General features: G+C 58.4%; 8 protein-coding genes across 8 annotated transcripts; 4 read left to right on the top strand and 4 right to left on the bottom strand.

The window, feature by feature from the left end:
- Positions 1-937: 937 nt before the first annotated feature.
- On the top strand, positions 938-5,774 carry J7T54_005975 (sulfate transporter; the record flags this gene model as incomplete). Its single annotated transcript, XM_051502405.1, has 5 exons — positions 938-950; positions 1,128-1,975; positions 2,029-2,575; positions 2,626-4,234; positions 4,790-5,774. 5 exons carry the CDS (start codon positions 938-940, stop codon positions 5,772-5,774), a joined length of 4,002 nt encoding a protein of 1,333 aa, XP_051366497.1.
- A 2,944-nt stretch (positions 5,775-8,718) lies between these two features.
- On the top strand, positions 8,719-11,757 carry J7T54_005974 (Kinesin-related protein-like protein; the record flags this gene model as incomplete). The annotated part of the gene is made up of 2 exons (XM_051510915.1): positions 8,719-9,487; positions 9,545-11,757. The coding sequence occupies 2 exons, from the start codon at positions 8,719-8,721 to the stop codon at positions 11,755-11,757; spliced, it is 2,982 nt and encodes a 993-aa protein (XP_051366496.1).
- A 1,862-nt stretch (positions 11,758-13,619) lies between these two features.
- On the top strand, positions 13,620-15,491 carry J7T54_005973 (uncharacterized protein; the record flags this gene model as incomplete). Its single annotated transcript, XM_051510904.1, has 1 exon — positions 13,620-15,491. One exon carries the CDS (start codon positions 13,620-13,622, stop codon positions 15,489-15,491), a length of 1,872 nt encoding a protein of 623 aa, XP_051366495.1.
- Positions 15,492-15,959: 468 nt separating this feature from the next.
- J7T54_005972 (uncharacterized protein) lies at positions 15,960-17,552 on the top strand (the record flags this gene model as incomplete). The annotated part of the gene is made up of 1 exon (XM_051510893.1): positions 15,960-17,552. The coding sequence occupies one exon, from the start codon at positions 15,960-15,962 to the stop codon at positions 17,550-17,552; it is 1,593 nt and encodes a 530-aa protein (XP_051366494.1).
- A 263-nt stretch (positions 17,553-17,815) lies between these two features.
- Positions 17,816-18,781, bottom strand: J7T54_005971 (uncharacterized protein; the record flags this gene model as incomplete). Its single annotated transcript, XM_051510882.1, has 1 exon — positions 17,816-18,781. One exon carries the CDS (start codon positions 18,779-18,781, stop codon positions 17,816-17,818), a length of 966 nt encoding a protein of 321 aa, XP_051366493.1.
- Positions 18,782-19,195: 414 nt separating this feature from the next.
- On the bottom strand, positions 19,196-20,170 carry J7T54_005970 (uncharacterized protein; the record flags this gene model as incomplete). The annotated part of the gene is made up of 1 exon (XM_051510871.1): positions 19,196-20,170. One exon carries the CDS (start codon positions 20,168-20,170, stop codon positions 19,196-19,198), a length of 975 nt encoding a protein of 324 aa, XP_051366492.1.
- Positions 20,171-20,705: 535 nt separating this feature from the next.
- J7T54_005969 (Eburicol 14-alpha-demethylase-like protein) lies at positions 20,706-22,416 on the bottom strand (the record flags this gene model as incomplete). The annotated part of the gene is made up of 3 exons (XM_051510860.1): positions 20,706-21,848; positions 21,905-22,102; positions 22,168-22,416. The coding sequence occupies 3 exons, from the start codon at positions 22,414-22,416 to the stop codon at positions 20,706-20,708; spliced, it is 1,590 nt and encodes a 529-aa protein (XP_051366491.1).
- A 595-nt stretch (positions 22,417-23,011) lies between these two features.
- On the bottom strand, positions 23,012-24,906 carry J7T54_005968 (Bifunctional purine biosynthesis protein-like protein; the record flags this gene model as incomplete). The annotated part of the gene is made up of 3 exons (XM_051510849.1): positions 23,012-23,167; positions 23,215-24,697; positions 24,764-24,906. 3 exons carry the CDS (start codon positions 24,904-24,906, stop codon positions 23,012-23,014), a joined length of 1,782 nt encoding a protein of 593 aa, XP_051366490.1.
- Between the last annotated feature and the right edge of the window lie 241 nt (positions 24,907-25,147).

Genomic DNA, 25,147 nt, shown 5'->3' with positions numbered 1-25,147 from the left:
CTGCTGCGACCCGTGTTTGCGTGCCTAGTGTCTCGATCATCAACATGCCGCTTCACACCCGTTGTCGGGGTGGACAGATTGACACTAATAGGAAGCGATGGTATTGCTCATCATTTGAAGAACTTGTAGTCACGATGGCGCAAGACCAATGGTCAAGCAGTGAGGGCCACCCCACACTAGGACTCGGCGCGGCTCAAGGTACTTGTCAGACCTGTGAGACCTGCAGAGCATGGCGAGAAAAAATGCAAGGATGGCGTTAATGGCCTGCATGAGCCACATGAGGCCCGATTCCGAAGCGAGCGCTATTGGAAGTAATGAGGTAGAGCCAGCAAGAATAACACCTCCAAACAAACAATGATACAATGAATGAAGGCTTCGTTAATCGTGAGGAACGTTAGCTTGCTAGCAATCAGGATGGGCAACAACTACTTGGGCAGACTGGAGTTCTAGCCCCCTCGCAAATGCACGTTGGACGTTCGTCATGCCCTCCGCTTCACAAATCCCGGTTTGTATGTATGCGACGCTTCTAGCCGGGCAGCCCGATACCCAAGTCAACACCTGTAATTATTATCTTTTCCCTCGCTGTCTTTGCTCTCCGTCTTGTCCAGCTTTTGTCACCCGACTATCAAGTCTAATCCCACTCCAAGGGAAGATTGCACCGGGGCTAGATTGGCGGGTCCTGTCCAATGTTTATTAGTGCCACACGTTATCGCGCGCTTGCTCTTCTACCAGCGATTGACCCGAGCAGACGACCAATTCTCATGCGTCCTTGACTGACTCCCCATCTTCCGCTCCAATCTGGCTGGCGAGAAACAGAAGTACCGCGCGTGCGGTATCTGATAACGGACGACAATGTCTTCCCCGATGCCTGGGTTCACCCATTGGCGGACGCGAGCCTCGAGCGTTTCCACAGCACCTGGCGGCGATCGACGGCGACATGATTCTACAGAGTTTGGTAGTTCGCCCCCGCCAGGCTCGGTCATAGGGATTGACCACCCGAGCCGGTTATCTTCCTCATTTTCCGGCCAAAGAGAGCCGATCAGATCGTTCATCCACGGCGCTGGGAGGGAATACCTAGGTACGTATGCAAAAACCTTGCGCCAGGCGCAGATGCTAACCTTGAAAAGCTCCTAAAGACAGCAACCACACCGCACGAACTGTTCGCGAAGACACGGCCGATTTAGCCACCTACGTCCTCACGGATGGCAAGGACGAAGGGAGCCGTTCTTTCCTCCACCGCTCGCGACCCTCGGTGTCAGACGCCTTCTCCTCAGAACCAGTCGAGTCCGATTCAGGCGAAGACCGAAATCAGGACGTTATTCTCGAAGTCTCCGAACCCCCGAGTCCCAATGATGGGGAGCAGGAACAGGAAGACGAGGGCCCCTCGGCGCTCGCGAATCTGTTGAGAAAGTCACCGCCGCAGTCTATTGCGCCGGATAGGTCACGACCCAGGAAGGCCCTGGGACACGAAAGGTCTTCTGACGAGCCTCAAGACCTGAGATCGCGGCGGCCGACCAGAGGGGAAGATGCATCGGACGACGAGGAGCACACCGAGAACACGCCTCTACTCAGCGGAACCACGTCGCGAAGCCGCACACCCGACGAGGACTTGGAGGGCATGAGGCCAGAGCCACGCAAAAGTTGGATTGGAGGCCTGAAGTCCCGTGCGCAGGGTGCAGGGCGTCATGCTGTTCGTACCTTTGCCGTGGCAGCGAACCCAAAGCAGTGGGATGGAAAAGTCATCTGGCAGACGTGCTGCGTTGCGCCGGCTTCGTGCTTGCCTGCCGTGTGTGTTGGACTTCTGCTCAATATCCTGGATGCGCTGTCTTATGGCATGATCTTGTTTCCTCTGGGCAAGCCCATCTTCTCGCATCTGGGACCCGCTGGAATATCGATTTTCTACGTCAGTACAATTGTTTCGCAGTTGACATTCTCGACCGGGAGTATCTTCAAGGGGTCCGTCGGGTCTGAACTGGTAAGCTTCCCATTGGCATGGGCGTCATCTGGTGGTCGACTGACACAACACAGATCGAGGTAGTCCCATTCTTCCATAACATGGCACAGAAGATCACCGACATTGTAGGCGTGGAGAACCCTGACGCAGTAATTGCTACGACGATTGTGTCGTACTCAATGAGCTCCATGATAACGGGGCTTGTCTTCTACCTGATGGGCAAGTTCAAGTTCGGCTTCATGGTGGGCTTCATCCCTCGACACATTCTCATTGGCTGCATTGGCGGTGTTGGCTGGTTCCTCATTGCGACTGGCTTCGAGGTGTCTGCCCGCTTGGAGGGTAGTCTGGAGTATGACCTGGACACGCTACACAAGCTGACACGTCCTGAGACGCTCCCGCAGTGGATTGTGCCTCTGGTGTTGGCCATTGTGCTGTTCTGGGGACAGGCGAGGGTCAAGTCCAAGTACTTCCTGCCACTGTTCATTTTGGCGATTCCCCTGATTTTCTACATCTTTGTCCTGTCATTAAATGCGCTTGAGATCGACAACTTGCGCGACAAGGGCTGGATCTTTGAGGGTCCTCCGGCTGGCGAGCCCTGGTGGTATTTCTATACCTTGTTCAGTAAGTCACATCGCGGAACGTTTGGAGATTTGGCGGCTCATAATGGACAGAATTCACACTGGTTCGCTGGGATGCCGTGGCGGAGTGTATTCCTGCCATGTTTGCCCTCACCTTCTTCGGCATCCTCCACGTCCCGATCAACGTGCCCGCCTTGGCTCTTCAGTGCGGCGAGGACAATGCAGATCTGGACAAGGAGCTACGCCTGCACGGCTACTCCAACTTCGTGTCAGGATGCTTCGGTAGTATCCAAAACTACCTCGTCTACGCCAACACGCTGTTCTTCATGCGCTCTGGCGGAGACTCTAGGCTTGGAGGATACATGCTTGCCGCTTTGACTTTTGGCGTTATGACCGCGGGCCCATCGATAATTGGCTTCATTCCTGTCATGATGGTCGGCTGTCTCATCTTCGACCTAGGGTTCGAACTACTACTGGAAGCTGTCTGGCTTCCGCGGAAGAAGCTGAAGCTGGCAGAGTTTCTGACCGTGATTGCCATCGTGCTCGTGATGGGCATTTACGACTTTGTCATTGGCATTGGTGTAGGTATTGTACTTGCCTTCGTGTCGCTCATTGTGCAGACATCGAGAGTCTCCGCAGTGCGCAGCACATTTGCCGGCGACACCGTCACGTCGACTGTGCGCCGCAATCCATCGCAGCACCACTATCTCCAGCGTGTGGGCGGGCAGATCTTCGTCATGAGACTCACTGGCTACTTGTTCTTTGGCACCATTGTCAGCGTGGAGAACAAGATTCGCAGCCTCCTCGAACACAAGGCATTCTCGGAGAAGCCAATCAAGTTTCTCGTACTTGACTTGTGGCATGTCACGGGACTGGACTACTCAGCTGGCGAGGGCTTCAACACGATCAGCCGACTCTTGGAGAAGAAGGACGTGGTCTTGGTGCTCAGTGGTGTGGAAGACGACAGCCAGCTTGGCCGAAACTTGCGCGCGGTTGGTCTTGGTACTAACGGCATCGAGGTCACGATGCTTCCAGATCTGAACTCAGCTCTCGAGAGCTGCGAGAACGAGCTGCTGAAGACCCTCTACGCGAGGCAGGCAGAAATGAACTCGACCAAACGAGTGGCAACAGCTAGCCTGGATGTTCCCAAGCAGACAGAGTCGAGCTTCTCCTCGTTCGACCCACCCTTCAACTCGCCCCGGCAGACGCATCTAGCGGAGGCTGCAAGCGACGCCATCAGGTCGGACGAAGTGCAACAGCCGCAGAAATGGCAATCCTTCAAGGAGCCGCTGCGTCTCATGCTGCAGATCTTCCAGGGTCTGAGCGACAAGAATGAGGACTTCTGGTTCCAGCTTACGCACTACTTCAAGCGCCGCGAGCTTGGCGCAGGTACAGTCTTGTTTCGCCGGGGCGAGGAAGCCAACGGCTTCTACCTCGTGGAGCGCGGCATCCTGCGGGCCGAATACGACCTGCCACAGGGGTGGCTCTGCGAGAGCATCATGCCCGGGACTACCTGCGGTGAGCTGCCCTTCTTCAGCGAGACGAATCGGACGGCGACGGCGCAGGTGGAAATGGATTGTGTGGTGTGGCAGATGGACCGGGAGGGCTGGAGAAAGCTTCAACAGGAAGAGCCCGAGGTAGCGCGGGAGTTGCTCAGAGTGTCACTCAAGTTGACGAGCGAGAGGATGAGCTCGATTACTTCGTACATACTCACTCTGGCCGGCTAGGAGGGTCAAATGTGCGGCATCAATATAGCGGTCGATTTCAGGCATGACGTCAAACATATTTATCGCACAAAGATATAATGTACCGACTTACAGAGTACCCAGGTCGTTACTCCGTGACTATGCGTTTAGTATCTTAGTCAGCATCGCCGACATGCAATGAATGTGGCGACTTTTGGCAGTCTCACGGTGCTATACAGGTAATCATTCTTTGAATCTTCACGACCACTCCGTGCACTGGACGACTAATTATCATCATTTACCCGCTCTCAAACTAGACACACTGCTCCCGCCCAAATCGTTCCCAAGAGCCTCATCACGACAGGAGCCACAGGCAGGCGCCGCTTATACAAGCAGAGCGCTGCCTTACCAGTGCCTACAGTACACCCGCCCAAGTGCCTCACAGCCATGCCATCAAGTCTCAGATCCATACTTGGAAAATCAAATCGCATCTCCAAGTCATCGCCCACCTCCAAGTCGCCATCTCAAAGTCCACAAAAAAGGTCATCACCTCAAAAACGACCCAACGCTAGGCCAAAGTCACAGAAGGAGGAAGATGACGAACTCATATCACCACTCGAAGACTGTGGCGTCACAAAGCTCCTATCGGAGCACGATCTGGTCCTGCGAGACGTTGTACAGGCAATGCGCTACATAAAGAACCACATGTTCTCCCCTGTTCCTGATCGTGGGCTCCATTCCACGAGGACAGCAGAGCTGCTGAACTTTAGGCGCTGCATCCCCGGCATAGTCACCATGGGACATTTGCACGCGGTCTTGGACTCACCCACCGGTACGGAGAGGGAGGTCATCGAGCTGATCAGCAAGGGCGTCCTGCGAAAGATACGAATCGAGAGACGAGGCGGGATGGGCGAAGCCCTCATTGAGACGGCGGACTATCACATGATGATTGAAGAATCGCCGTTGGACGAAGAACTCAAAACCATGTACAGGAAGTACCTGAAGGAGAATCCGTCTGTACAGGTCATCCCCGCCGGGAGCCTTTCGCCCTCCCACGCCGATGCCCTCATCCGCTTGGGGTTTCTGACCGGGTCCGGGCCGAGTGGTAACCCTTTCACGACCCTCTCCGTCCGCCCCGAGGATCGGACAACAGTCACCTCCATCGAGCGAATATCGAGATATGCGTCTGGGAGCGTCTCCGCGGTGGGGGGCCACATGGCCGTGCACCTCGCTGGTGGAACACCGGGGCTTTCCAGGTCCAACTCGTCCTCTTTCGGGGACTTGAGGATTGCGGTTCCCGGCAACGGGGCGTACCTGAAGCTCGCGGCTGGAGGCGTGGATTGGATCAAAGATGCGCTGGCACGGACAAAGTGGGGGGAGGCCCCTGAGAGCAACTTGAAAGACCGGTTCCATGGCGGAGGTCTCTATGGGCCGAGATGGAAGGACCTGTGGGGATTGGAGTGGGACTGGGCGTTGGGCGAGGCCATTGGGTTGGGTGTTGTCGAGATATTTGACACGGGAAGTGTTGGCAGAGGTGTCAGAGCCATTGGAGGTTGAGAGCAGTTATCGAAGCAGAAACGTCTCTATGGTAATGTGATGCCCGCCTGAGACGAGCATGAGGTTGTGTACCTATTAGTCTCGGCGCGAGACTGTCCACTGCCTCAGTGTGACGGTTATGAGAACTTCCGGTCAGAGGAGTCCTGAGGAGTCGAATGCTCACGGTGCGTCGTCCTCACTATAGGTCTAGTAAGACGTGTCGTTCATGCGTCTGCAGGAGGACTTGGTACGGTAGAAACCGGTTCTTCACGGTCCAAATCCTGATACGAATGGTCATTTGTGGCATTGTGAAGGAAGGCAATGATTGTAACACTCATTAAAGTGCTCGTTACATACCATCACAGTTGTCATGCTCGCAAACCACATCAGGAAAGGTGAGAAATGGAGGCGAGAAAATTGGAGATGGTATGGGAGCATCCGCATTTATGCAGCCTGCCGTCATCTGCATATTCCCACGCTCGCATAAGGCATTGTACATTCTGTGACTCGTGAGTTGTTATTGATGCCTTCACATCACACGGTAGCAGTGGGCAAGTGTTCGGTGCAGTCTACGGATACCTGATAAGTCAATGGCGGCGGACTCTGCAGGAGCGATGTTAATGCTGACCAACCCGCCACAAGACGAGGGCGGTGTGCAGCGCAAAGCCATTGGATCCAGGTAGATGTGAAATGTGTGACAGCGTTGGCTTCGGGCATATAGCATGGAGCACCGAGGTCCAGTTGTAACCTGTGAAGGAGATGACTAGCGTCAATGTCTGCCGCGATCAGGGCGGCCCCTGAAATCGTTGATCAAGGGCCCTCGGCGCTCATTTTTTGTGTCCTCGAATCGGCTGACGCTGTCAAGGAGCTCAGAGCCCAGGGCGACGACATACCACCAGCGAGCCTTGAACTCTGCGCAAGTCAGCTGGCGTTGGCAAACAGGAACGAACCCCCCCCCACTCCATCAACCGACAAACAGAGGCAAAGCGTGGCGGCAGGTTGCTCGAACTGAGCGCCATCGACCATTATGTATGGATAGGGGAACCCCTAGCTCAAAGATTGCAATCTGAGGTGTGAGCCCGTGTCCTGGCACCAGGGGTAATGGTTTTCAACCCCGGCAGAGAGTACTGTTGATTGAGAATTTGAGGTGGAGGCCGCGCGATTGATTGCCTTGGGAGCCAGCATCTCACCTTTGAGTGCCCAGGTTAGCACTCACATTCAACAACAACAACAACAACAATACAACGACTCGACTATGGCACAGCCAAAAAAAAAAAAAAAGCACAGCTGCCGATGAGATGGACGTTCAGAAGAAGCACTCGGTAGATGTCTTAGATGAGGACTGGACGCGAAGGCTCAGCTCGCCAGGCGCAGTGGGGGTTCTTTCCCCAGCTCCACTGCTGCTCCAGGGGTTGGGTGCCTAATACCACAGTATTGGCCCAACTGATGGGCACGCCACTGCTGTTGGTCGCACATGCTCATTTTGCGTGCAGCTGGCCTGGCTTATGTCTTCACACGAATACGTACGTGTGGTTTTTGAAAGCCTGGTACCATCAATTTCCAGTATCCTCGCGAGGCCCCCGTAAAACTAGGCTGTTTTTGCGACTGCTCGCTGTTGTCTTCCGGCCATCGTCACCCGATTATCATCAAGGGCCGATGGCCAGGCACTAACGGAGTAACGAACAGCATCGTGGAGTAGTCGCACTGGGCCCTTCCAGTCTCGCAAGGAAAGCAGCCAATCAGAGACGATTTTAATCTTGGCTGCACACTGTAATTACGGTAATTACAGCGCCGTTTCCTTATTGTAAGGGTCAACGTCCTTAGGTCATGTCGATACACCCCACCGTTCCTGGCCTGGCCCGGCCCCTGGCGCAGTGGCGCAACGGTGATGACTGGAGTCCAGCACTCCAGCGTCCATATCGCCCATCTGCTTCCAATCCACTTCATGTCCATCTGTCAATCCGATGCTGTTTATGTGGTGGTGATTGAGGTTCCTAACTTCTCATACCCCGGACACGTCGGCAAATTTCCTCTTCGTCTTGTCCCTCGATCGCCTCCTTGTCGAGCAACAGTCGATAATCGGAGTGTCTCACGCGTTCGTTCAGTATCACAATTCGCAAAACCCTTATTCCGATCGCGCTACGGGGTCAATAGCCACTCTCCTACATGTACGGAACCTGAACAAACGTCAATCCGCCCCCTCCTGCCTTGGCTGTCTGTCTCTAAACTCCCAGCCTGCAGCCTGCGACAAGTCAACGCCGGGTTACGACGCGAAAGATCCCACATTCCTTTGATTTCTTCTGACCTGTTCACCACGTCGACGACACTACACAGTCCGGTCCTGTTGGTGTCAGATACCATCACGAGACACCAAGAAAAACTGAGCGAAACTACGGCAACTGCGACGACCACGCCATCCTCCCAATGCACATCTTTAGCGTGTTTCTTTGATCGCCTAGCCAAAGGAGAATACTAGGGCAACGACGCCAGCCGCTATTAGTGCCTAGCTCAGGTACTAACTAGGCTGAAGATCTCCCATCGACGTCTCAAAGGGGCTTTTGCCCGTCGTTCGCTGTTCTCCCATATCCCTCATTGTTCCCCCAAGGGGTTCAACTGTGAAGTCTTGTTCGCGCTCCAGTTACCGCTGAACAACCCTCTCACTTTTTGGTACGTGCTTCCGGTCCGCTCGCCCTCAGATCCGAGACACCATTGGCCGTGACCTTTTGGCGCTCCCTCCATCTGACAACATCCACCAGAAGACATTACCAGGAGGCTCCCTTCAAGCAAAAGTTCTTGCGTCACTCTTTTGCTTTACCGTTGCGCCTGCCCTCTTGAAATATTCGACGATTCGAACGAACTGGACCACAACCTCCGCGAGACGTACATCAGATGCCTCCCACTTGACGAGAATTCGCGCGGAATTCCAAGGGTGATACGACGCCGTACCACCGAAGTGATGCACGACATGGCAACGACGCTCCCCAGACCCTCACGACCGTCCAATGGGCCTCCGAACATGGCCCTCCCAGCTCTACCCAGGAGCAAGTCTCGCAAGAGCACCGGCAATATCCCAACACCGAGCTCGAGATCGGCCCCTGGCACACCAAGCGGCTTGCGGGCTCCTTCGACTTCGCATCTGCCTCCTCCACCCAGTCCCTCGCCTCTGTCAGGCCTACCTCAGGTGCCGAAATCTACCTCGACACAACTGAACCCAACAACCCCCAGAACAGTCCGAAAAACAGTCAGCATCAACTCCTTCCCGCAACCCCCTAGGGGAGGAAATGGGAATGTTCCCCCAAGTCCGCTGGGCACCGAAAAACCTCCCCGAACAGCGCGAAAGTCCAAGTCGTCCAAGGAAGGCCTGAACCACAGCTTCAACTCGGGCACGCCGAGCTTTTTGAATGGCAGCGGGGAGGGCAAGGCCATCACCAGCTTGCGCATGTCAGATGGGCTGGTCAGTGTTGGCTCGGAAACACAGAGTAGGAGTTCTTCAGCGCAAGACTCGTACTCGACATCCGCGACAACGTATGACGACCCAGCAGATGGCCCTTCGCGGCCCGACGCAACAGCCGAGAAGCGCATATCGAAGCCCGATGGCAAAGGCAATGTGCTCGTCAGTGTACGTGTGCGACCGACCGCCAGCGGCGACGGCAACCCAGAGGGCGAGTGGATGGTGGACGGACGCCGATCGCTCATTGCGTACAACGGGAAGGAGGGCGGAAACCACTACTATGGTAAGTAGGCATCCTTGTCCACAATGATTCCATGGAACCAACTCTGACACCTCACAGATAACGTATTCACAACACATGACAACAATTCGCGAGTGTACGACCACATCGCTAAGCGACTTGTACGAAGGGTCATGGAGGGGTATCATGGCACAGTCTTCGCGTATGGAATGACGGGCACTGGCAAGACGTTCTCGATGCAGGGAACCGCCTCGTCGCCTGGCGTGATCCCTCTCGCCATCACCGACATCTTCTCCTACATCCGCGAAACGCCCTCCCGCGAATTCCTCCTCCGCGTCAGCTACTTGGAAATCTACAACGAGAAGATCCACGACCTTCTCAGCATGCCCACCGGCAACGGTGTCGGGGGCGGATCCCAGGCGGAGGAGATCAAGCTGCGAGAGGACAGCAAACGGGGCGTTTACGCTACACCTCTGAAAGAAGAGATTGTCCAAAGTCCGACGCAGCTCCTCCGCGTGATTGCACGTGGAGATCAAGCGCGACGGACAGCCAGCACACAATTCAACGCGAGGAGTTCGCGCAGTCACGCTGTGGTGCAGATCGTCGTGGAAAGCCGTGAACGGACACCGGCCGGCGCTGCCAGCGCAGAAAACGGGGGCGGCGGCGGCAGCAAGCGTTCCGGACTGTTGCCCGGCGGCGTGCGTGTCTCGACGTTGAGTCTGATCGATTTGGCCGGTTCGGAAAAGGCTGCCGAATCCAAGGAGCGACGGCAAGAAGGTGCCCACATCAACAAGAGCTTGCTGACGCTCGGCACGGTCATCTCGAAACTCTCGCTGTCCAAGGAAAAGGAGGGCAAAGGGGGAGGGGACAAGGATGGCGGCAGTCATTTGCCGTACCGCGACAGCAAGCTAACCCGACTGCTCCAAGGGGCCCTGTCCGGCGGCTCGTTGATCAGTATCCTCTGTACGATCCAGGTCGGCTCGCAAGGCACCGCGGCCACCGTCAACAGCCACACGACGGAGACGCTGAGCACTCTAAAGTTTGCATCCAGGGCCAAGAATAACATCATCAGCCATGCGAAGAAGGCGGAGGAGTCCCTCGGTGCTGGCGGCGAGGGCGGTGCGCGCGTCCTCCTAGAGCGCTATCGGTTGGAGATTGTCGAGCTGAGGCAGCAGCTCGAGTCGCAGGCGAAGAAGAAGAAAAAGAAGAAGGGGAAGGAGGGGGAGGATGAGGAGAAGAAGGAAGAGGCGGGCAGCGAAGAGGAAGACAGTGCGAGAGAACGCGAGGACGAGAAGGCCAAGGAGTCGCAGATGGCAGAACGCCACGAGGAGCAGCTCCTGGAGATGCAGCTCGCGAGGACGGCGCTCAAAGAAAGGATCGACCACCTCAACCGTCTGATCCTCAGCTCCAAGTCGGTCGGGGTCAACGGCTCCATAAGCTCGCTCGGCCAGCACGCCAGGTTCTCGCAAATCTCCTTGACCGGGTCCATGCGGTCCTCGGTGGCGACCTCTGTGGGAAGCAGGCCCTTCCTCGAACGGACGGCATCCATGACCTCTGCGTCCTCGACGATTGGCCGTCGTTCTAGCAACGGTGGGCCGCAACTCCCCGGCGCCGACGGCGAACAGCCTGTGGACACGGAAGACGACAGCGTGGGCGACTTTGCGGATGGGACGGCATCACTGGCTGCGCAGAACCAAGCCCTGCAAGCCGATCTGCTCGACAAGAACCGGTACATTGCGACGCTGGAGAAACGGCTGTTGCAAGCTAGGCGCGCCAGTTCGTCGAGGGCCTCCATTGGCATCGGAGCATCCAACAAGGGCATCATGGTTGGGGAGGACCACAGCGTCTCGGCAGCGCTCAAGGAGAAGGACGTGGAGATTGCGGATCTCCGTGCCAGGCTCGACGACAAGGACCGTATGTTGACGGCGCTGCGCAGCGCGGCCCGGTCCCGTGACACGGCCGAGAGCAGGACGGAGATGCGGTCGCCGGTGCACTCGATCAAGTCGGGACGGCAGTCTCTTGATGTACCACGACCGTCGGAGGATCTCGCCATTGACGTGCATGGATCGCCGACGCAAGGGGAGCGACGGCCGAGGAAGAGCGTGGACGAAGTGACGTCGATGCTTGACGAGATGATCCAAGACCGAGTGGAGGGGGGATACATTGTCAAGGGCAACAGGGGCAGCGTCCGTCTGCCGACGAGCCAGCGGATGAGCAACCTGGCGGAGCCCTTTCAGGATGTCGAGCCCCTGCGACAGACGCCGACGCCGATGGGCGACAGGAGTCGAACACCAGTGCCTGCGGACCACTGATGACGGGGCACTGGAGAGAGAGAGCATTGGAGCCGCTATGCTGCCAAGTGAAAGCAAGCAAGCAGACGGGCGTTACGGTTGCTTTTCTGGACGGGCTGCTCGCCCACTTTGTAGGTGCTGCTTTGCGTTTATACCCGGTGTCGTTAGCATTCTTGTGTTTACCTTTTCTTCTTTCTTCCCGTTCGAGGGCCTCGACTTGTTTGCGAAACGGGTACGTGCGTGGGCTTGGATGAGCTTGCTGTTTGCCTCGAGGCCCTGCATGGTTGTGTTTGCGTTGCTCGGATCAGAAGTGCCTGGGGTGGGTGGTTGGTTGACGAAGCGATGCCGGATGTGGGATTAATTGACTATGAGTATTGTTTGCGCCCAGCAACACCGGCTGTGGTCTACTACGGAAAACTAGCTAACTTGAGGCTTCGTCTCCATGTCCCGTGTCATCCGTGAGCATCATGCGAGGAGGCAGGCTTATCACCAGTCCAATGAGAGAGACCTGGACCTCGCGAGGCAAGGCACGCATGAAAGCGTTGCTTCTACGTAAGCACTGCACGAGTAATTGACACTCGGCAACACTCGAGTACCTCTACATTCGCCATGAACCCATCAATTACATCATGCCTCGTGTCGTGTCTGTGCGGACCAAAAGGCCGAGCCGGGGCCAGGCAAACAATGTATGTCGATCTCCATACCGTAGCCGGGAAGTCAGTGACGCACGAGACAAGTCCCCGTCAATGGTGGACTACGTGTAATTTGGACTTGGCTTGCGAGCCAGACTGTCGAGTCTCGGGCTTTGCGCGTTTCGAGGACCCTTGGGGAGACGATGAAAAAGGGGCAGGACAAGACGTGAAGCTAGCGGATGATTGGACGGGAGAGGCGTCGCCAATCCGTGGTGAAACAGCCGGCGCTCGGGGGGCTCCAGTCGCCGGGATCTAGGGCGCGATGTATCTTTTGTGCCTGAATAAGCGCCAAGGTACCTGCCGGTTTTATGCTCTGACCAGTCGCGCGCGCGGATCTCCCCTCGATTCTAGCGCTCCGGGCCCAGCCTCTGGGCCGGCTAACCCGCTTCGAGGGGTTTCATGGCTCTGATCTTGTCAGGGACAATATAACGATGGACATTGGACCTTTTTGTGGCGAGTCGTCTTTCTGCCTCGGCTTTTGTTTACACGGGAAGTAATGTATTGTCCCTCTGGCAGTTGCATTATTCACTCCTCCAGTTCAATCGTTCTACTTACCTCTTGTTGGCTGGACACCGCGTCCGTCTGTGGCATCACCACTCGCTGCTGCTGCTCGGTGTTGCGTCTTGCCCACCTGCTGAAACAAGCACTGGACTCTTTTGCTGCTGACCAGAGACATGCGGGGTGACTGGGCGAGTCAGAAGGGATTGATCGATGGAGAGTGGTGATCCCTGGCGCGTGTTTCCGATGAGCAGCAAGCAAGCAAGCAAACAAGCACCACCTTGACCTTGGCACTGTCCCTAGCCCGAGGGCTGCGATATCGAGAGGCAATCTTTTTTTTTCCCCCTTGGCCTCCTCCCTTTTCTGTTTTTTCCCCCAAGCCCCAGGCTTCATTTCCATCTGTGCACAATTCACTTCTCTTCCGTTCCTTCTGCCTGTTTTATCCGGGGCTGCTCTGTTCACAAAGCTGTGCTGAACCAAAACCCTGGAGACCATCATATTCACATGCGTCCGACCTCCTACTCTGGACATTGATCGAGCGTCTACTATTCGACTGGGAACGGAACTTTGCTATTGACGACAAATTCTTTTCATACGACCACTGGCCTGGCGCCATATTCTGAAGCTTCCACCTCAGCACCTCTCAACAAATTCCGACCAAGAAACAGCTCTCATCACAAGGCCACAACAATCATGCCTCCTCGCCTCGATCTCAACGACTCGAACCACAGGCTGGTGGTGCCGCCATCCCGCATCAACCTCCGCCGCGCCAAGTCGTACAACGCGCAGGAAAAAGGCCCTCTGTCCGCCACGACCTCTCGCTTCAACTTCAACCATCTCCTCTTCTCGCCACCCCCGTCGCCCAGTCTCCCTTCGCTGATCCCCCAGAAGCCGAAGCGGACGGGCAGCGACCTCCTGCTCAAGTCGAGACCCAGCCGTGTCTTTCGATGGGGCCTCCTGGCGACCCTGCTGGGGGCCATGACCTACGTTGTCAGCATGTGTGTGAGGCACCAAGAGGGCATCCAGCAGGCCATGTGGCCCTACTTTGAGCAGCAGGAATACGAAATGGTCGGGCAGGATGCGTTGCCCGACTTCCCCACGCCCATTGTGCTCCGCGACACACGAGGCAGGTCAAAGTGGACCGTGTCCATACCGCCAGACTACGACTTTCCCCTGTCGACGGAGGAGTATGCGTCCATGACGGGGCAGTGTCGTGAAGTCGCCGCGCGGACGCGGGACATTACCGCCACAGCGGACACCTTTTCCCAAGTCTACGACACCGAGGACAAGTACTACGTCGACGTCTCCAAGGCAGAGAAGCTGGGTCTGCTGGACCACGGGCCGAAGCACGTGGAGCCCAGGAAGCAAAAGGGGCATTTCGTCGGTCTCACGCACAGGAACGTGGCTGGGCGGCCGGTGTGCGAGTCCTCCATGACCTACGTCCTGGAGAGCACCGACGCCGGCATGGGCAACAACCTCATGATGCTGTGGACATTTTACGGCCTGGCCAAGGAGCAAGGACGGGCCTTCTTCATCGACGACTCGCGGTGGGCGTACGGAGACTGGACAGAGGTCTTTGAGGCCCCTCCGCTGCCAGACTGCCGCCCCCCGCCACGCCATCACATTGTGCCCTGCCCGTTCCACGCGCGGCACCTGGTCGTCTCGGGCTCGACGGCCAAGGACATGTTCCCCTCCCTGCTCGCCAAGCACCATCGCAGGGCCGGCAGCGAGGACAAGGTCCAGGATCTCTGGAAGCTGGCGAGGGAGGGCTACCAGGACCTCTTCAAGCTCACGGCGGACGACGCCAAGTACGTGACCAAGCGGATCCGCGAGCTCAAGGTCCGCTCGCAAAAGGGCATCACGGCGCCCGACGCGCCCATCATCGGCCTGCACGTCCGGCGGGGCGACCGCCACCCGCTCGAGTACCAGTACAGCGAGACGTACATCCCCGCCGAGGTTTTCCACGCGAGCGCGCGGCAGATGGCCGCGGCCCACGCCGACGCGGCGCGGTACCAGACCGAGGCGCACTGGCGACGCAACGAGCCGATCCTCCTGCTCGCCTCGGACGACCCCATGGTGCACCTCGAGTCGGACTTCAGCGCGGCCGTGCTGTCGCAGGAGCGGATCCGGCTGGCGTCCAAGGACGCCATCCAGCAGCAGGCCGGGGAGCCCAAGCAGGAACCGCGGTTCCTCCACCGGTTCATCGACGAGGCCTTTGGCTGGGAGGGCGGGTTCTACGCGCCCATGTTCTGGAACCTGGGCGTGAGCCGCAAGAACAACGCGGCCAACGCACCCGAGGGCGTCGACGTGGGGGGCGCGGTCAACGAGGAGGCCCGCCTCCTGGCGCCGCCGTCGGCGCAGACGATTCAGCTGCGCAGCCTGATTGGGCGCGCGTACATGATGGACCTGGCCGTGCTGGCGGGTGCGAGCGACGGCGTCGTCTGCGCGGTGAGTGCCATGGGCTGCCGGCTGCTGGGCGTGATGATGGAGTGGGACAAGGGCGTGGGCGGCGCGGGATGGGTGAATGTCGACGGGACCTACGGATGGATGGGCATTGACTGGTGAGGGGACTGTTCTTGGAAAGGTGACACTCTTTTGCATTTTCTCGTGAGCATTTATAGCGTTTGGGGTTCCTCTTGGGCTTGTCTTGGCGTTTTGGGTGATCTGCGTCTGCCATACGGCGGAGTTGGGCGAGCCATGCATGGGCCGGCAGGATATATCAATACCATGCTGATATTTCGCATACTTGCCACCTTGAAGCTCTTCGGAAGTAAAAGATGATCGCCTACGGAACAATGTGAGAACTCGTGTCGAGACTATTCGTATCTACCTGGTAGGTATTGTATACTTTGTATTCTCATGGACGCCCGACGCTGGCAGCATCATGGATGGGTGAATGGAGGGATGGATAAGTAAGTGGGTCCATGAAGCGCGTCTTCCGTGACACTCGGAAGCTTCAACTCGCTTCTCGCTTCCTTCCATCCTCCACATCCATCATCACCCACCCACTCTCTAATCTGTAAAGCCAGCGCCATGTCGGATCCCTCGCAAGGCGCGCCCGCCAAGCCGCGCCTGAAGCTCAACGTCTCGCGCTCCGGCTCCTTTGTCACCGACCCAGCAGCCTCGACACCCGCCGTCGCAACACCCTCTGGCGACGGCACCCGCAAGGTCAAGCTCAAGGTCACCTCCTCTCAACCTCCCACGCCCGCCGCTGTCGCTGCCCCCGCCGCGCAGCCCGATCTCCCTCCGCCTCCGCCTCCGCCTCCAGCCAAGACCAAGGCGGGCCGGCAACCCAAGCCGACGCAGAAGCTCGTGGATAGCAAGAAGCGACCCCACAACGACGACGACGACGACGACGACGACGACGACGACGACGATGATGACGACGCCCCCATGGCCCACCACGCCAGCACGAAGATCAAGATACGACACACGCCCAAGAGCACGCCACGCGGGGGACCGACACAGCTCGTCGTCAGGCCCAGAGGGCGTGCGCCCCCTCGACCACCAGGCGATGGCTACGACTCCGAGGCGAGCGACCGCGAGCTCGACCCCCACATTGAAGAGCAGATTGTCCTCCGCATGCTGCCCGGCGAGCACTGCGACTACATCCGGTGGTGCATGGAGAACGGCAAGATGGGCATCCCCCGCGCCAGCGGCGGCGCCGACATCCAGATGAAGTTCTTTGAGGAGGAGACGCGTCGGGCCATGATCACGGTCAAGGGCCAGCCGTACGCCGCCGTCCTGGTCGACCTGCCGACCATCACCGAGGCCATGAAGAGCTGGGATCGCAAGAACTTTCTCAAGTCGGCCGACATTTGCCAGATGATCTACGTCTACGCCGCCGTCGCCAACGAGGAGGAGGCCCGGACGTGCGCGCTCCCCGCCCTCGTGACCGAGCAAAAGTTCAAGTGGCCCCATGGCCTGACGCCGCCCATGCACGACTGCGTCCACCGCCGCTTCGCCAAGATGGTGTCGCGCGAGCAGATTGAGGACAAGGAGGCCTACGTCAGCCGCCTCATGGCCGAGGACGCCAAGGCCAAGAAGATCTCGTACGAGTACGTCGACGTCGACGATCTCGCCTCGGGCGACGAGGACGAGGATGAGGACATGGACGCCGAGGGCGAGGTCGACGACTCCATGGGCTACTTCAACCAGCCCATGGGCGGTGTCTTTGGCGGCGACGAGGACGACAATGGCGATCTCGAGGCCGACCTCGAAGCGGCCTTTGCCAATGAGGACCTCGCGGCCGACACGCCCGCCACGGGGGCCGAGGGCATCACCCCGATGCCGGCCACCCAGATCGACACGCCCGGCAGTGCCATGGGCCCCCATGCCGTGCAGCAGTCCATCGAGGATGGCGAGTCTGAAGAGGACGCCGATGACGACGACGACGACGACGATGACGATGATGATATGGACGATGATGAGCGCGCCGAGCGGGACGAGCTCGAGGGCGTCAAGGACATCATCGCCGACATGAACAAGCAGCTGGCGGCCAAGCAGGCCGACTTGGAGAAGCAGACGAACGCCATCCTCCGGCAGAGGCTGCAGAAGCAGATTGGCCAGCTCAAGTCCGAGATTGAGCTCAAAATGTCGTCCATCGGCATGGAGGCGGATGAGTAAGTAGGTGGGTGGTTGTTTTACTTGATACCCGGGAGACACTCTGGATTGCATTGCACAAGGCGTTGGGGAACACACAAGGGCGCATTTTTTTGGGCGTTGGTCGGGCTTGAGTGACGGGAGAATTATTGAACATTCTTTAGAAAGCAAATTGAGGCCCTTGAAATTACTAGTATGTTCAAGTGCGCCGGCCAATGTCACCAAACCAGTCCACATCATGCCCTTGTCCATCTGCAGAGAATACCGTCAACAACAAGGATGTGTGCTCAGCCCTGATACTTCTCCAGGTATCTGATCATCCACCCCCGCTGCTCGCCCGCCATCTCCTGGATCGTGTCCTTGACGTCCTCCCAGACACCGCCCTCGCACGCCTCCTCGAGGGTGCTCGGCTGCGACTTGCTCCGCGCGCCCAGGCGACCCTCGATCCTCTTCCTCAGGATCTTCTGCAGGTGCACCGCAAAGTGCTTGTCCCGCTTCGCCTGCTGACGGAGGTACTTGGCGAGGAAAAAGTGCTCCTTGAGGGCCGTGTTCTTGTGGTCGTGGTTCCAGCGCTTCGTCGACGCAATCGCCTCCTCCAGCCGCCTCTCCGCTTGGCCACTGTCCCCGGACCGGACCGAGAGTCGGGGACTCTTCCGCCGGAGCACCCGTCGGGACTCGTTGGCACCCGTCGGGGACGGCTCCTGCTCGGCTTGCGGGTTGTGCTGCGTCAGGTACCCAAACTCCCGCAGCTCCTTCTCGACCGTCTCCTTGGAGGGCAGATACTCGGCTCGTCCGTGCATGTCCTCCATGATCACACGGATGGCGCTCATCTCCCCCTCAAAGTCCTTGACGTACGTGTCCGTCATCTTCTGCAGGTCCTCCAGCGTGACACCATTGTTCCTCTGGCCCGTGGCCAGCTTCTTCACCTGCTCGTCCACGGCGCTGATCTCCTTGAACAGGGCGGCCATGCGGCTCTCAAATTTATCTCGGAACGCTGTATTGTCGGCCGTGGCGTCGATGAGCTGGCGGACGTGTGTGAGGATGTCGGCATTCTGAAGGGCAAGACGGCGGATGTTGAGCTCAAGAGTGAGCTTGGCCAATGCGTCTGCGCGCGCGACGAGGTTAAGATCTCGCGGAGGCTCGGTTGCCTGTGTCTGGGTGGCAGTGGCAGTGGCAGTGGGCGTGGTTGGGTCACTGGCAGTCTGATTCTGGCCCTGACCTGAAGGGCCATCAACGACGGATTTATCGGGCATTGTACGGGATGCTCTGCTTAAACAGGGTGCCGGCGTCGCGAGAGTCCGTATAGATTGCTGGCCGGGAATGGGACGAAGTGAGAGAGCTACAGTGGTCCAGTCGATGATGGGGACGAGTAGAGGACGATGGACAGCGATGCAAGTGACAGGACACTGCACATCAATTACAGGTACCCCCGTACCAGGGAAGTCGTATTAGACTGAGTACCTGCCGTAGACCTGTACGCAGTGCCATGCTCTTTCCCCATTGTCAGGGGGCCATTTCAAGCTGTACCGTGAGGGGGAAGGAGCGACAGACCATGGATACCACCAAAGTAACGGTTGAAGCGGCCATCTGACCGCTAGCAGACAGGACTGTCCAAGGTGACATTCACTGCAGCAAGTCTTCCATCTCGGCCAGACACCTATCAATCATCATATCCCGGGCACGGTACCGCCCGTGGACCTCAGACCGCCGCTCGGAGGTGCCCCCTCAGACGCGCCGTTTCGCTGGGTATCAATCCACGAGAGGAACATGCCCACGTCCTTGGCCACCTCCTTTGGCATCGCCATCTTCTGCAGCCACACGGGGAGGAAGCCCTCCGCATCCGACGCCGTGCCCATGATCCATTCGATCCCCTCGTCCGTCTCTCGCACCCGCTCGATGCTCGTGTACTTGGCCCGCACGGCCGCGCCGTCCGCCTTGTACTCGCGGCTCACGTCGACGTGATCCACGACGTCGCCCGCGTTGATCTGGACCACCAGAAACTCCCGATGGTCCCCGCCCACGAGGGACGTCGTCGCCTGCAGCACGGGGAACACGCGCTTCGCCAGGGGCGACGGGAGCTTGTGCGCCGACTCCTCCATCTTCAGCGTCCAATCCCCCCACATGTCGCCGTCACGCTCGACCTGCACGCCCTGACAGTCCCACTCCCGGATCACGCGCGTGCTCACGACGGTGGGCGTGAACGCCTTCTCCGCCTCTGCGTGGGCGACCTTGAAGCACTTGACCCATTCGTCCCACCGGGCCGTGCCGCGCTTCGCCGCGTTCTCGTGCACACTCCTCCGCAGAAACCAGCTCTCCGGGTGCAACTTGCCCAGCGAGACAGCCTCCTGTAGCTCGGGGACGTGGTAGTCCCGCAGAATCGCCTGCAGCGCGGCGGTGGAGACGTCCCGCGAGTACAGATAGACGGGCGAGGCCGCCGCGCCAAATGTCCTATGGCCCTTGGACGTCCACGATGAAGTGTATGGGTTCTGCTTGGTGGACGCCACGTCGTCGATAAAGGGCAACGCCTCGTTGATGATCGACGTGAGGAACGGCATGAGCTCAGAGGACGAGGCTGTGGTGCTCGGGAGCAGGGAGGGCTGGATGCCCCAGAGGCGGACCAGCGGGCCAAAGTGTTCGGTCATGGCGGTCTATGATCGATGGCTTTTTGAAATGTTTGCGGAACGGAGGATGACAGATTCAGTGAGCTCTGCTTTACGGGAGCTGGATTTGCTCCGGCTGTCTCCGTTGTACATATATACCGCTTGATGTGTCCCACCCGTGGCGTGATAAGCACGTCTCTCAGGAGTAGGAGTAGTCTCTCTGTCATCATGTGCAAGACGACATGATCGATATCGTCATAATGTCGCTTTTGGGTTCATGTCGACTGAGTGAGACACGAGCGAGGTTGGGATGGGTGTCCGAAAGGGGATAAGACTCTCGCATGCCTCTAGCTAGTTGCTAAACTTAGCACCTTGTGGCCTAGCTACCCGACCCTCCCTAAAAGCCGAGGCTCCTCCATGAGCGTGCACATCTATTCAGTACGTATGGTAGAACTGAGCATTAAGCATTATGATCATCTATACGGCATCATCCTCGTAGCGCCTCTAATATGATGTGCGCCGAGCTCCCGAGTGCGTTATATACAGAATTTTCTCATTCTCGTCATCCCCAGCTGAATCAATCCCGGCGCTCCCAGCGGATGAAGGCCGGCTCCAGCGGCCTCGAGAAGAGCGACTGGTAGTCGGTGCCGACCAGGTTCCGGCTGCGGTCAACGTTGCTCAGCTTAAACAGACGCACCGTCTCGGCGATGATGGTCTGGAGCTGGAGGTTGGCAAACTGCTCGCCGATGCAGCGGTGGCGGCCGGCGCCAAAGGGCAGGTAGGGTGACGCGGCGCCCTTGCTGACGGCACCGTAGCCATAGTCAATCTTCTCCTCGACCTCGACGCTGGCGTCGTTGCGCACAATCGTCGGGGCGTTGGGCGAGTCGGCCTCCCAGCGGTGGCAGTCCCACACCTCGGGGTTGGGGAAGTAGGCGGGATCGGAGGCACTGACGCCGGGGGCGGACAGCAGGCTGTGCGTCGTCGGGATGACATAGTTGGTGCCGGGGACGGGCATGGGCGACTTGACGGCACGGAGGATGGAGTGGATGGGGGCGTGGAGGCGCAGCGTCTCCTTGACGACGTGCTGGTTGAGCGGGAGCTTGGCCAGGTCCTCGTAGGTGAGGTCGGGGAGGTCGGCGCCGAGGTTCTTGACCTGCTCCTGGTACAGCTCTTCGCAGATCTCGGGGTTCTGGGCCAGGCGCAGCATGATCCAAGAGCTGGTGGAGGAGGACGAGTGCTGGCCAGCCATGAGCAGGGCGATGAGCATGTGCGCCGTCTCGTGGTCGGGCACCGGGGTGCCGTCCTTGTAGGTCGAGTTCATCAGGTGCTTCATCATGTCGAATTCGGTGCCGTCGTCACCCTTGGCGCGGCGCTCCTTGATAATGTCCATGTAGATCTTGGCAATGGTGCGCTGCGCATGGTCGCGCTTTCTGTTCCAGGGGAGAGGGGCCCAGTGCAGCATGAAGTTGATGGGGTTGAAGCCCATGTCGAGATCGTGGTACAGCGAGGCGAGGGATTCGTCGAAGCGGTCGCGCACATTCTTGCCCTGCAGGGCGTGCGAGGCGGTGAATATGGTGATCTCGGCCATGTGCTTGGGGATGTTGACCATGCCCGACTCGCCCTTGAAAGCAGCATTCTTCTTGAAGTAGTTCTTGACCTCGCCCGAGATGATGGGCACGTAGGAGCGGAAGGCTTCGGTGGTGAGCGCGATCTTCATGAACTGGATGCTGTCAGCAGGGGGCGCGTGCGAAGGGTGCCAGGCGGGTCTCCTCATACCTTCTTCTGCTCCATGAGCTTGGCGTTGGGGCAGTCGTAGACCACATCGCGACCAAAGACGGGGGTGGTCAGGGGGGTGTAGACCTCCTCGGCGTTGACGTCCTTGAGCTTTCCGTTGAGGATGAAGTCGTTGCCGGCGGGACCCACGGCCACCGTCGTCTTCTTGCCGAGCAGGATGAAGGTGAAGACGTCGCCATGCTGTCGCGTGCCTCGTCAGCGCCTGTCGGGCATGGCCAGCCAGGGGTCCGATGGGGAGTGCATACCTTCTCGCGGTTGGTTCTGAAGAATGTGGGCGGGTCCATGCCATACGTGACAGTGCTCCCGATGAAGGGGAAGATGGAAAACACCATGGGAGGCTCATTCGGGTTCTTGAAGAGCAACTGCTTCGCAATGTGGACAGCCACGGACAGCGCAATCACCCCACCAAGAACCAGGGCAATCTGCGTCGCCATGCCGAATGCCTGGAACTGTTGGGCCACGGGATGCGTGGCGACATCTTGTAAAAGCCCCATTGTGAAGTTTGGCGCGTCGTCGTCGTTGAGGGCGAGGATGCGTCGTTGCAGAGTCAAAGGGTCGTCGTGGACTCGTGGTTTTGTTATACGGAGTAGACCAAGAAAGAAAGGGGAGACTGGAGTCGGACCCTTGCAGATGGTCCGATACTTTTTTCGATGGAAATTGCTCTGGTTCGACAGGGGACTGGCACTGCACTGTACTGCACTGCAGAGGGCGGTGCGGGCCCTCGAATGCCGTGGATCGCAGGTCTTTGCCAATCACAGCCTCGGGATTTCGGTGCCTTGATTGCGAGAGGCCACCGTATTCGTATTCGCATACAGTGCACGAATACGCGCTCTAAGTACTCTAACATTTAGCATATTCACATGGGAACTGTACACTAGAGTTGCCAAACAAGAATCCGTCACTGAACCACGCGGGAAACCCATGACTGGCATAGTATAGACGTTGATCCTTATCAAGCTTCAATCACGTACTCTATATCCGTACGGAATGCCTCGTCCCGTCGCTATATCCTCTTCCCAGGCGCAGACGTTTCTTCCCTCGTTCGCCATACCCAGGTGAACCCAACTCCAAAATCATACGCTCGCAAACTCAATGGTGGAAGAGACGGATGTTCTGCTCCACAAAAGTGATGCCCAGCTTCTCCGCCGTCTCAAACACGGCAGCGTCGTTCTGGCTGCCACCCGGCGCGGCAATGTACTTGACGCCCGAGCGGGCGGCGCGGAAGACATTGTCGATGAATGGGAACTGCCCGTGTTAGAATGTGGCTGGACAGGAACAAGGGAAAAACTTACGAAAGCATCGCTGGACACCGCCACGTCCTTGAGCTCCTTCATCCAAGCCTCGCGCTCCTCGTCGGTGAAGGCAGCGGGGACCTCCTCAAAGACACCCTCAAAGGCCTCGCGCTCAGGGCCGTCCTTGGGGAGCTGACCGCTCACGAGCAGATCAATAGCGTTGCTCTTGTCCGGGCGCTTGGTACCCTTCTTCCACTTGATGCCCAGCACCCGCGAGTGGAAGCGCATCCACCAGTTGTCAGCCTTGTCGCCGGCCAGGCGGGTGCAGTGGATGCGGCTCTGCTGGCCGGCCCCGAGACCGACGACCTGGCCGTTGACGGCGTAGCAGACCGAGTTGCTCTGCGTGTACTTTAGGGTGATCGTGGCGACGGACAGGTCGCGGGCCGCCGACTCGGACAGAGCACCCGCGTCCTTGGGGGTGATGATGGTCTTGAACGACTTGGGCGCGATCAGGTAGTCGTTGCGGTGCTGTTGGAGGTTGATGCCGTAAACGGTCCGGGTCTCCGTGGGGCCCGGGGTGTACTCCTCGTCGATCTGCAGTACCAGGTACCGGCCGCCCTTCTTCTTCCTCAGGATCTCCAGCGCGGCGTCCTCGTAGCCGGGGGCGATGACACCGTCCGAGACCTCCTTGGAGATGATGCTCGCGGTGGGCACGTCGACCACGTCAGAGAGGGCGATGATGTCGCCAAAGGAGCTCATGCGGTCGGCGCCACGGGCGCGCGCGTAGGCCTGGGCGAGAGCCGACGTCTCAATGCCCTCAATGTCGTTGACGAAGTACACCTTGCGCTCATCCTCGCTGAGGGGCGTGCCAATGGCAGCACCGGCGGGCGAGACGTGCTTGAAGCTGGCCGCGGCGGGGAGACCGAGCGCCTGCTTGAGCTCCTTCACCAGAGGCCAGGCATTCAGCGCATCGAGCAGATTGATGTAGCCCGGGGAGCCCCCCAGGACCTTGAAGGGCAGCTTGCCCTCGGTGGTGTACGCAGCGGCGGGTTTTTGGTGGGGGTTCGCGCCGTAACGCAGGGCCATGTACTGGTCACCTCCGGAGGCATACTCCCTGCGGAAGTAGTCGGAGATGGCCGTGTCGTAGTCTGCCGTGTGCTCGAATGCCTTGAGGGCGTAGCGGTTGCGGCTCTCCTCGGTGATCTCGCCCTTTTCCAACTCGGACAGGAAGCCGGCGTAGTCGTTGGGGTCGGAGAGGATGGTTACGCGCTTGTGGTTCTTCGCGGCCGCACGGATCAGGGTCACGCCACCAATGTCAATCTCCTCGACAGCCTCGGGGACGCTGACGTTGGGCTTGGCCACGGTGTCCTTGAAGGGGTAAAGGTTGCAGATGACATAGTCCACCTTGTTGATATTCTGCTCGGCGAGGTCCTTCTCGTCGGACGCGAGGTTGCGGGCAAGGATGCCGGCGTGGACGGCGGGGTGCAGGGTCTTGACGCGGCCCGCCAGCATCTCCGGGGCCTTGGTGATGGCAGAGACATCCCTTTATGTTTCCCCCCCGTTAGCCAGTCTTTCAGTGCGGATGGTGGGACAGGGTGTGTGGTATTACTCGACGGGGAAGCCAGACTCGCGGATCATGCGAGATGTGCCGCCCGAAGCCAAGATGCGAACATTCTGCGCGACGAGGCCCTTAGCCAGGTCAAGCAGGCCCGTCTTGTCAAAGACGGAGACGATGGCGATCTTTTGCGACATGATGATATGCTGCTCAAGCCAGGAATTGGATGCAGAGAATGGTGAAGTGAAAAGAGCCGGTTGAGAATTCTCCCGCACCGAATTCAGCTGCGTTAGTGCTAATGAGCTGTCGAGAAAGATTGTCGTTGCCGCCCGCAAACCCCACCAAATAATGTGAACCCCTCCATCATGGCCGCCGACGTCAACTTTTTATTTCAAGGGCCCACACCATTTGTCCCTGCCTGTCTAGGGTAGTCAGCTT

Source organism: Emericellopsis cladophorae, assembly GCF_022114955.1.
Source record: "Emericellopsis cladophorae strain MUM 19.33 chromosome Unknown NODE_1_length_1489480_cov_119_871856, whole genome shotgun sequence".
Lineage (NCBI taxonomy): Eukaryota > Fungi > Ascomycota > Sordariomycetes > Hypocreales > Bionectriaceae > Emericellopsis > Emericellopsis cladophorae.
This window is presented reverse-complemented; position numbering and strand designations above follow the sequence as displayed.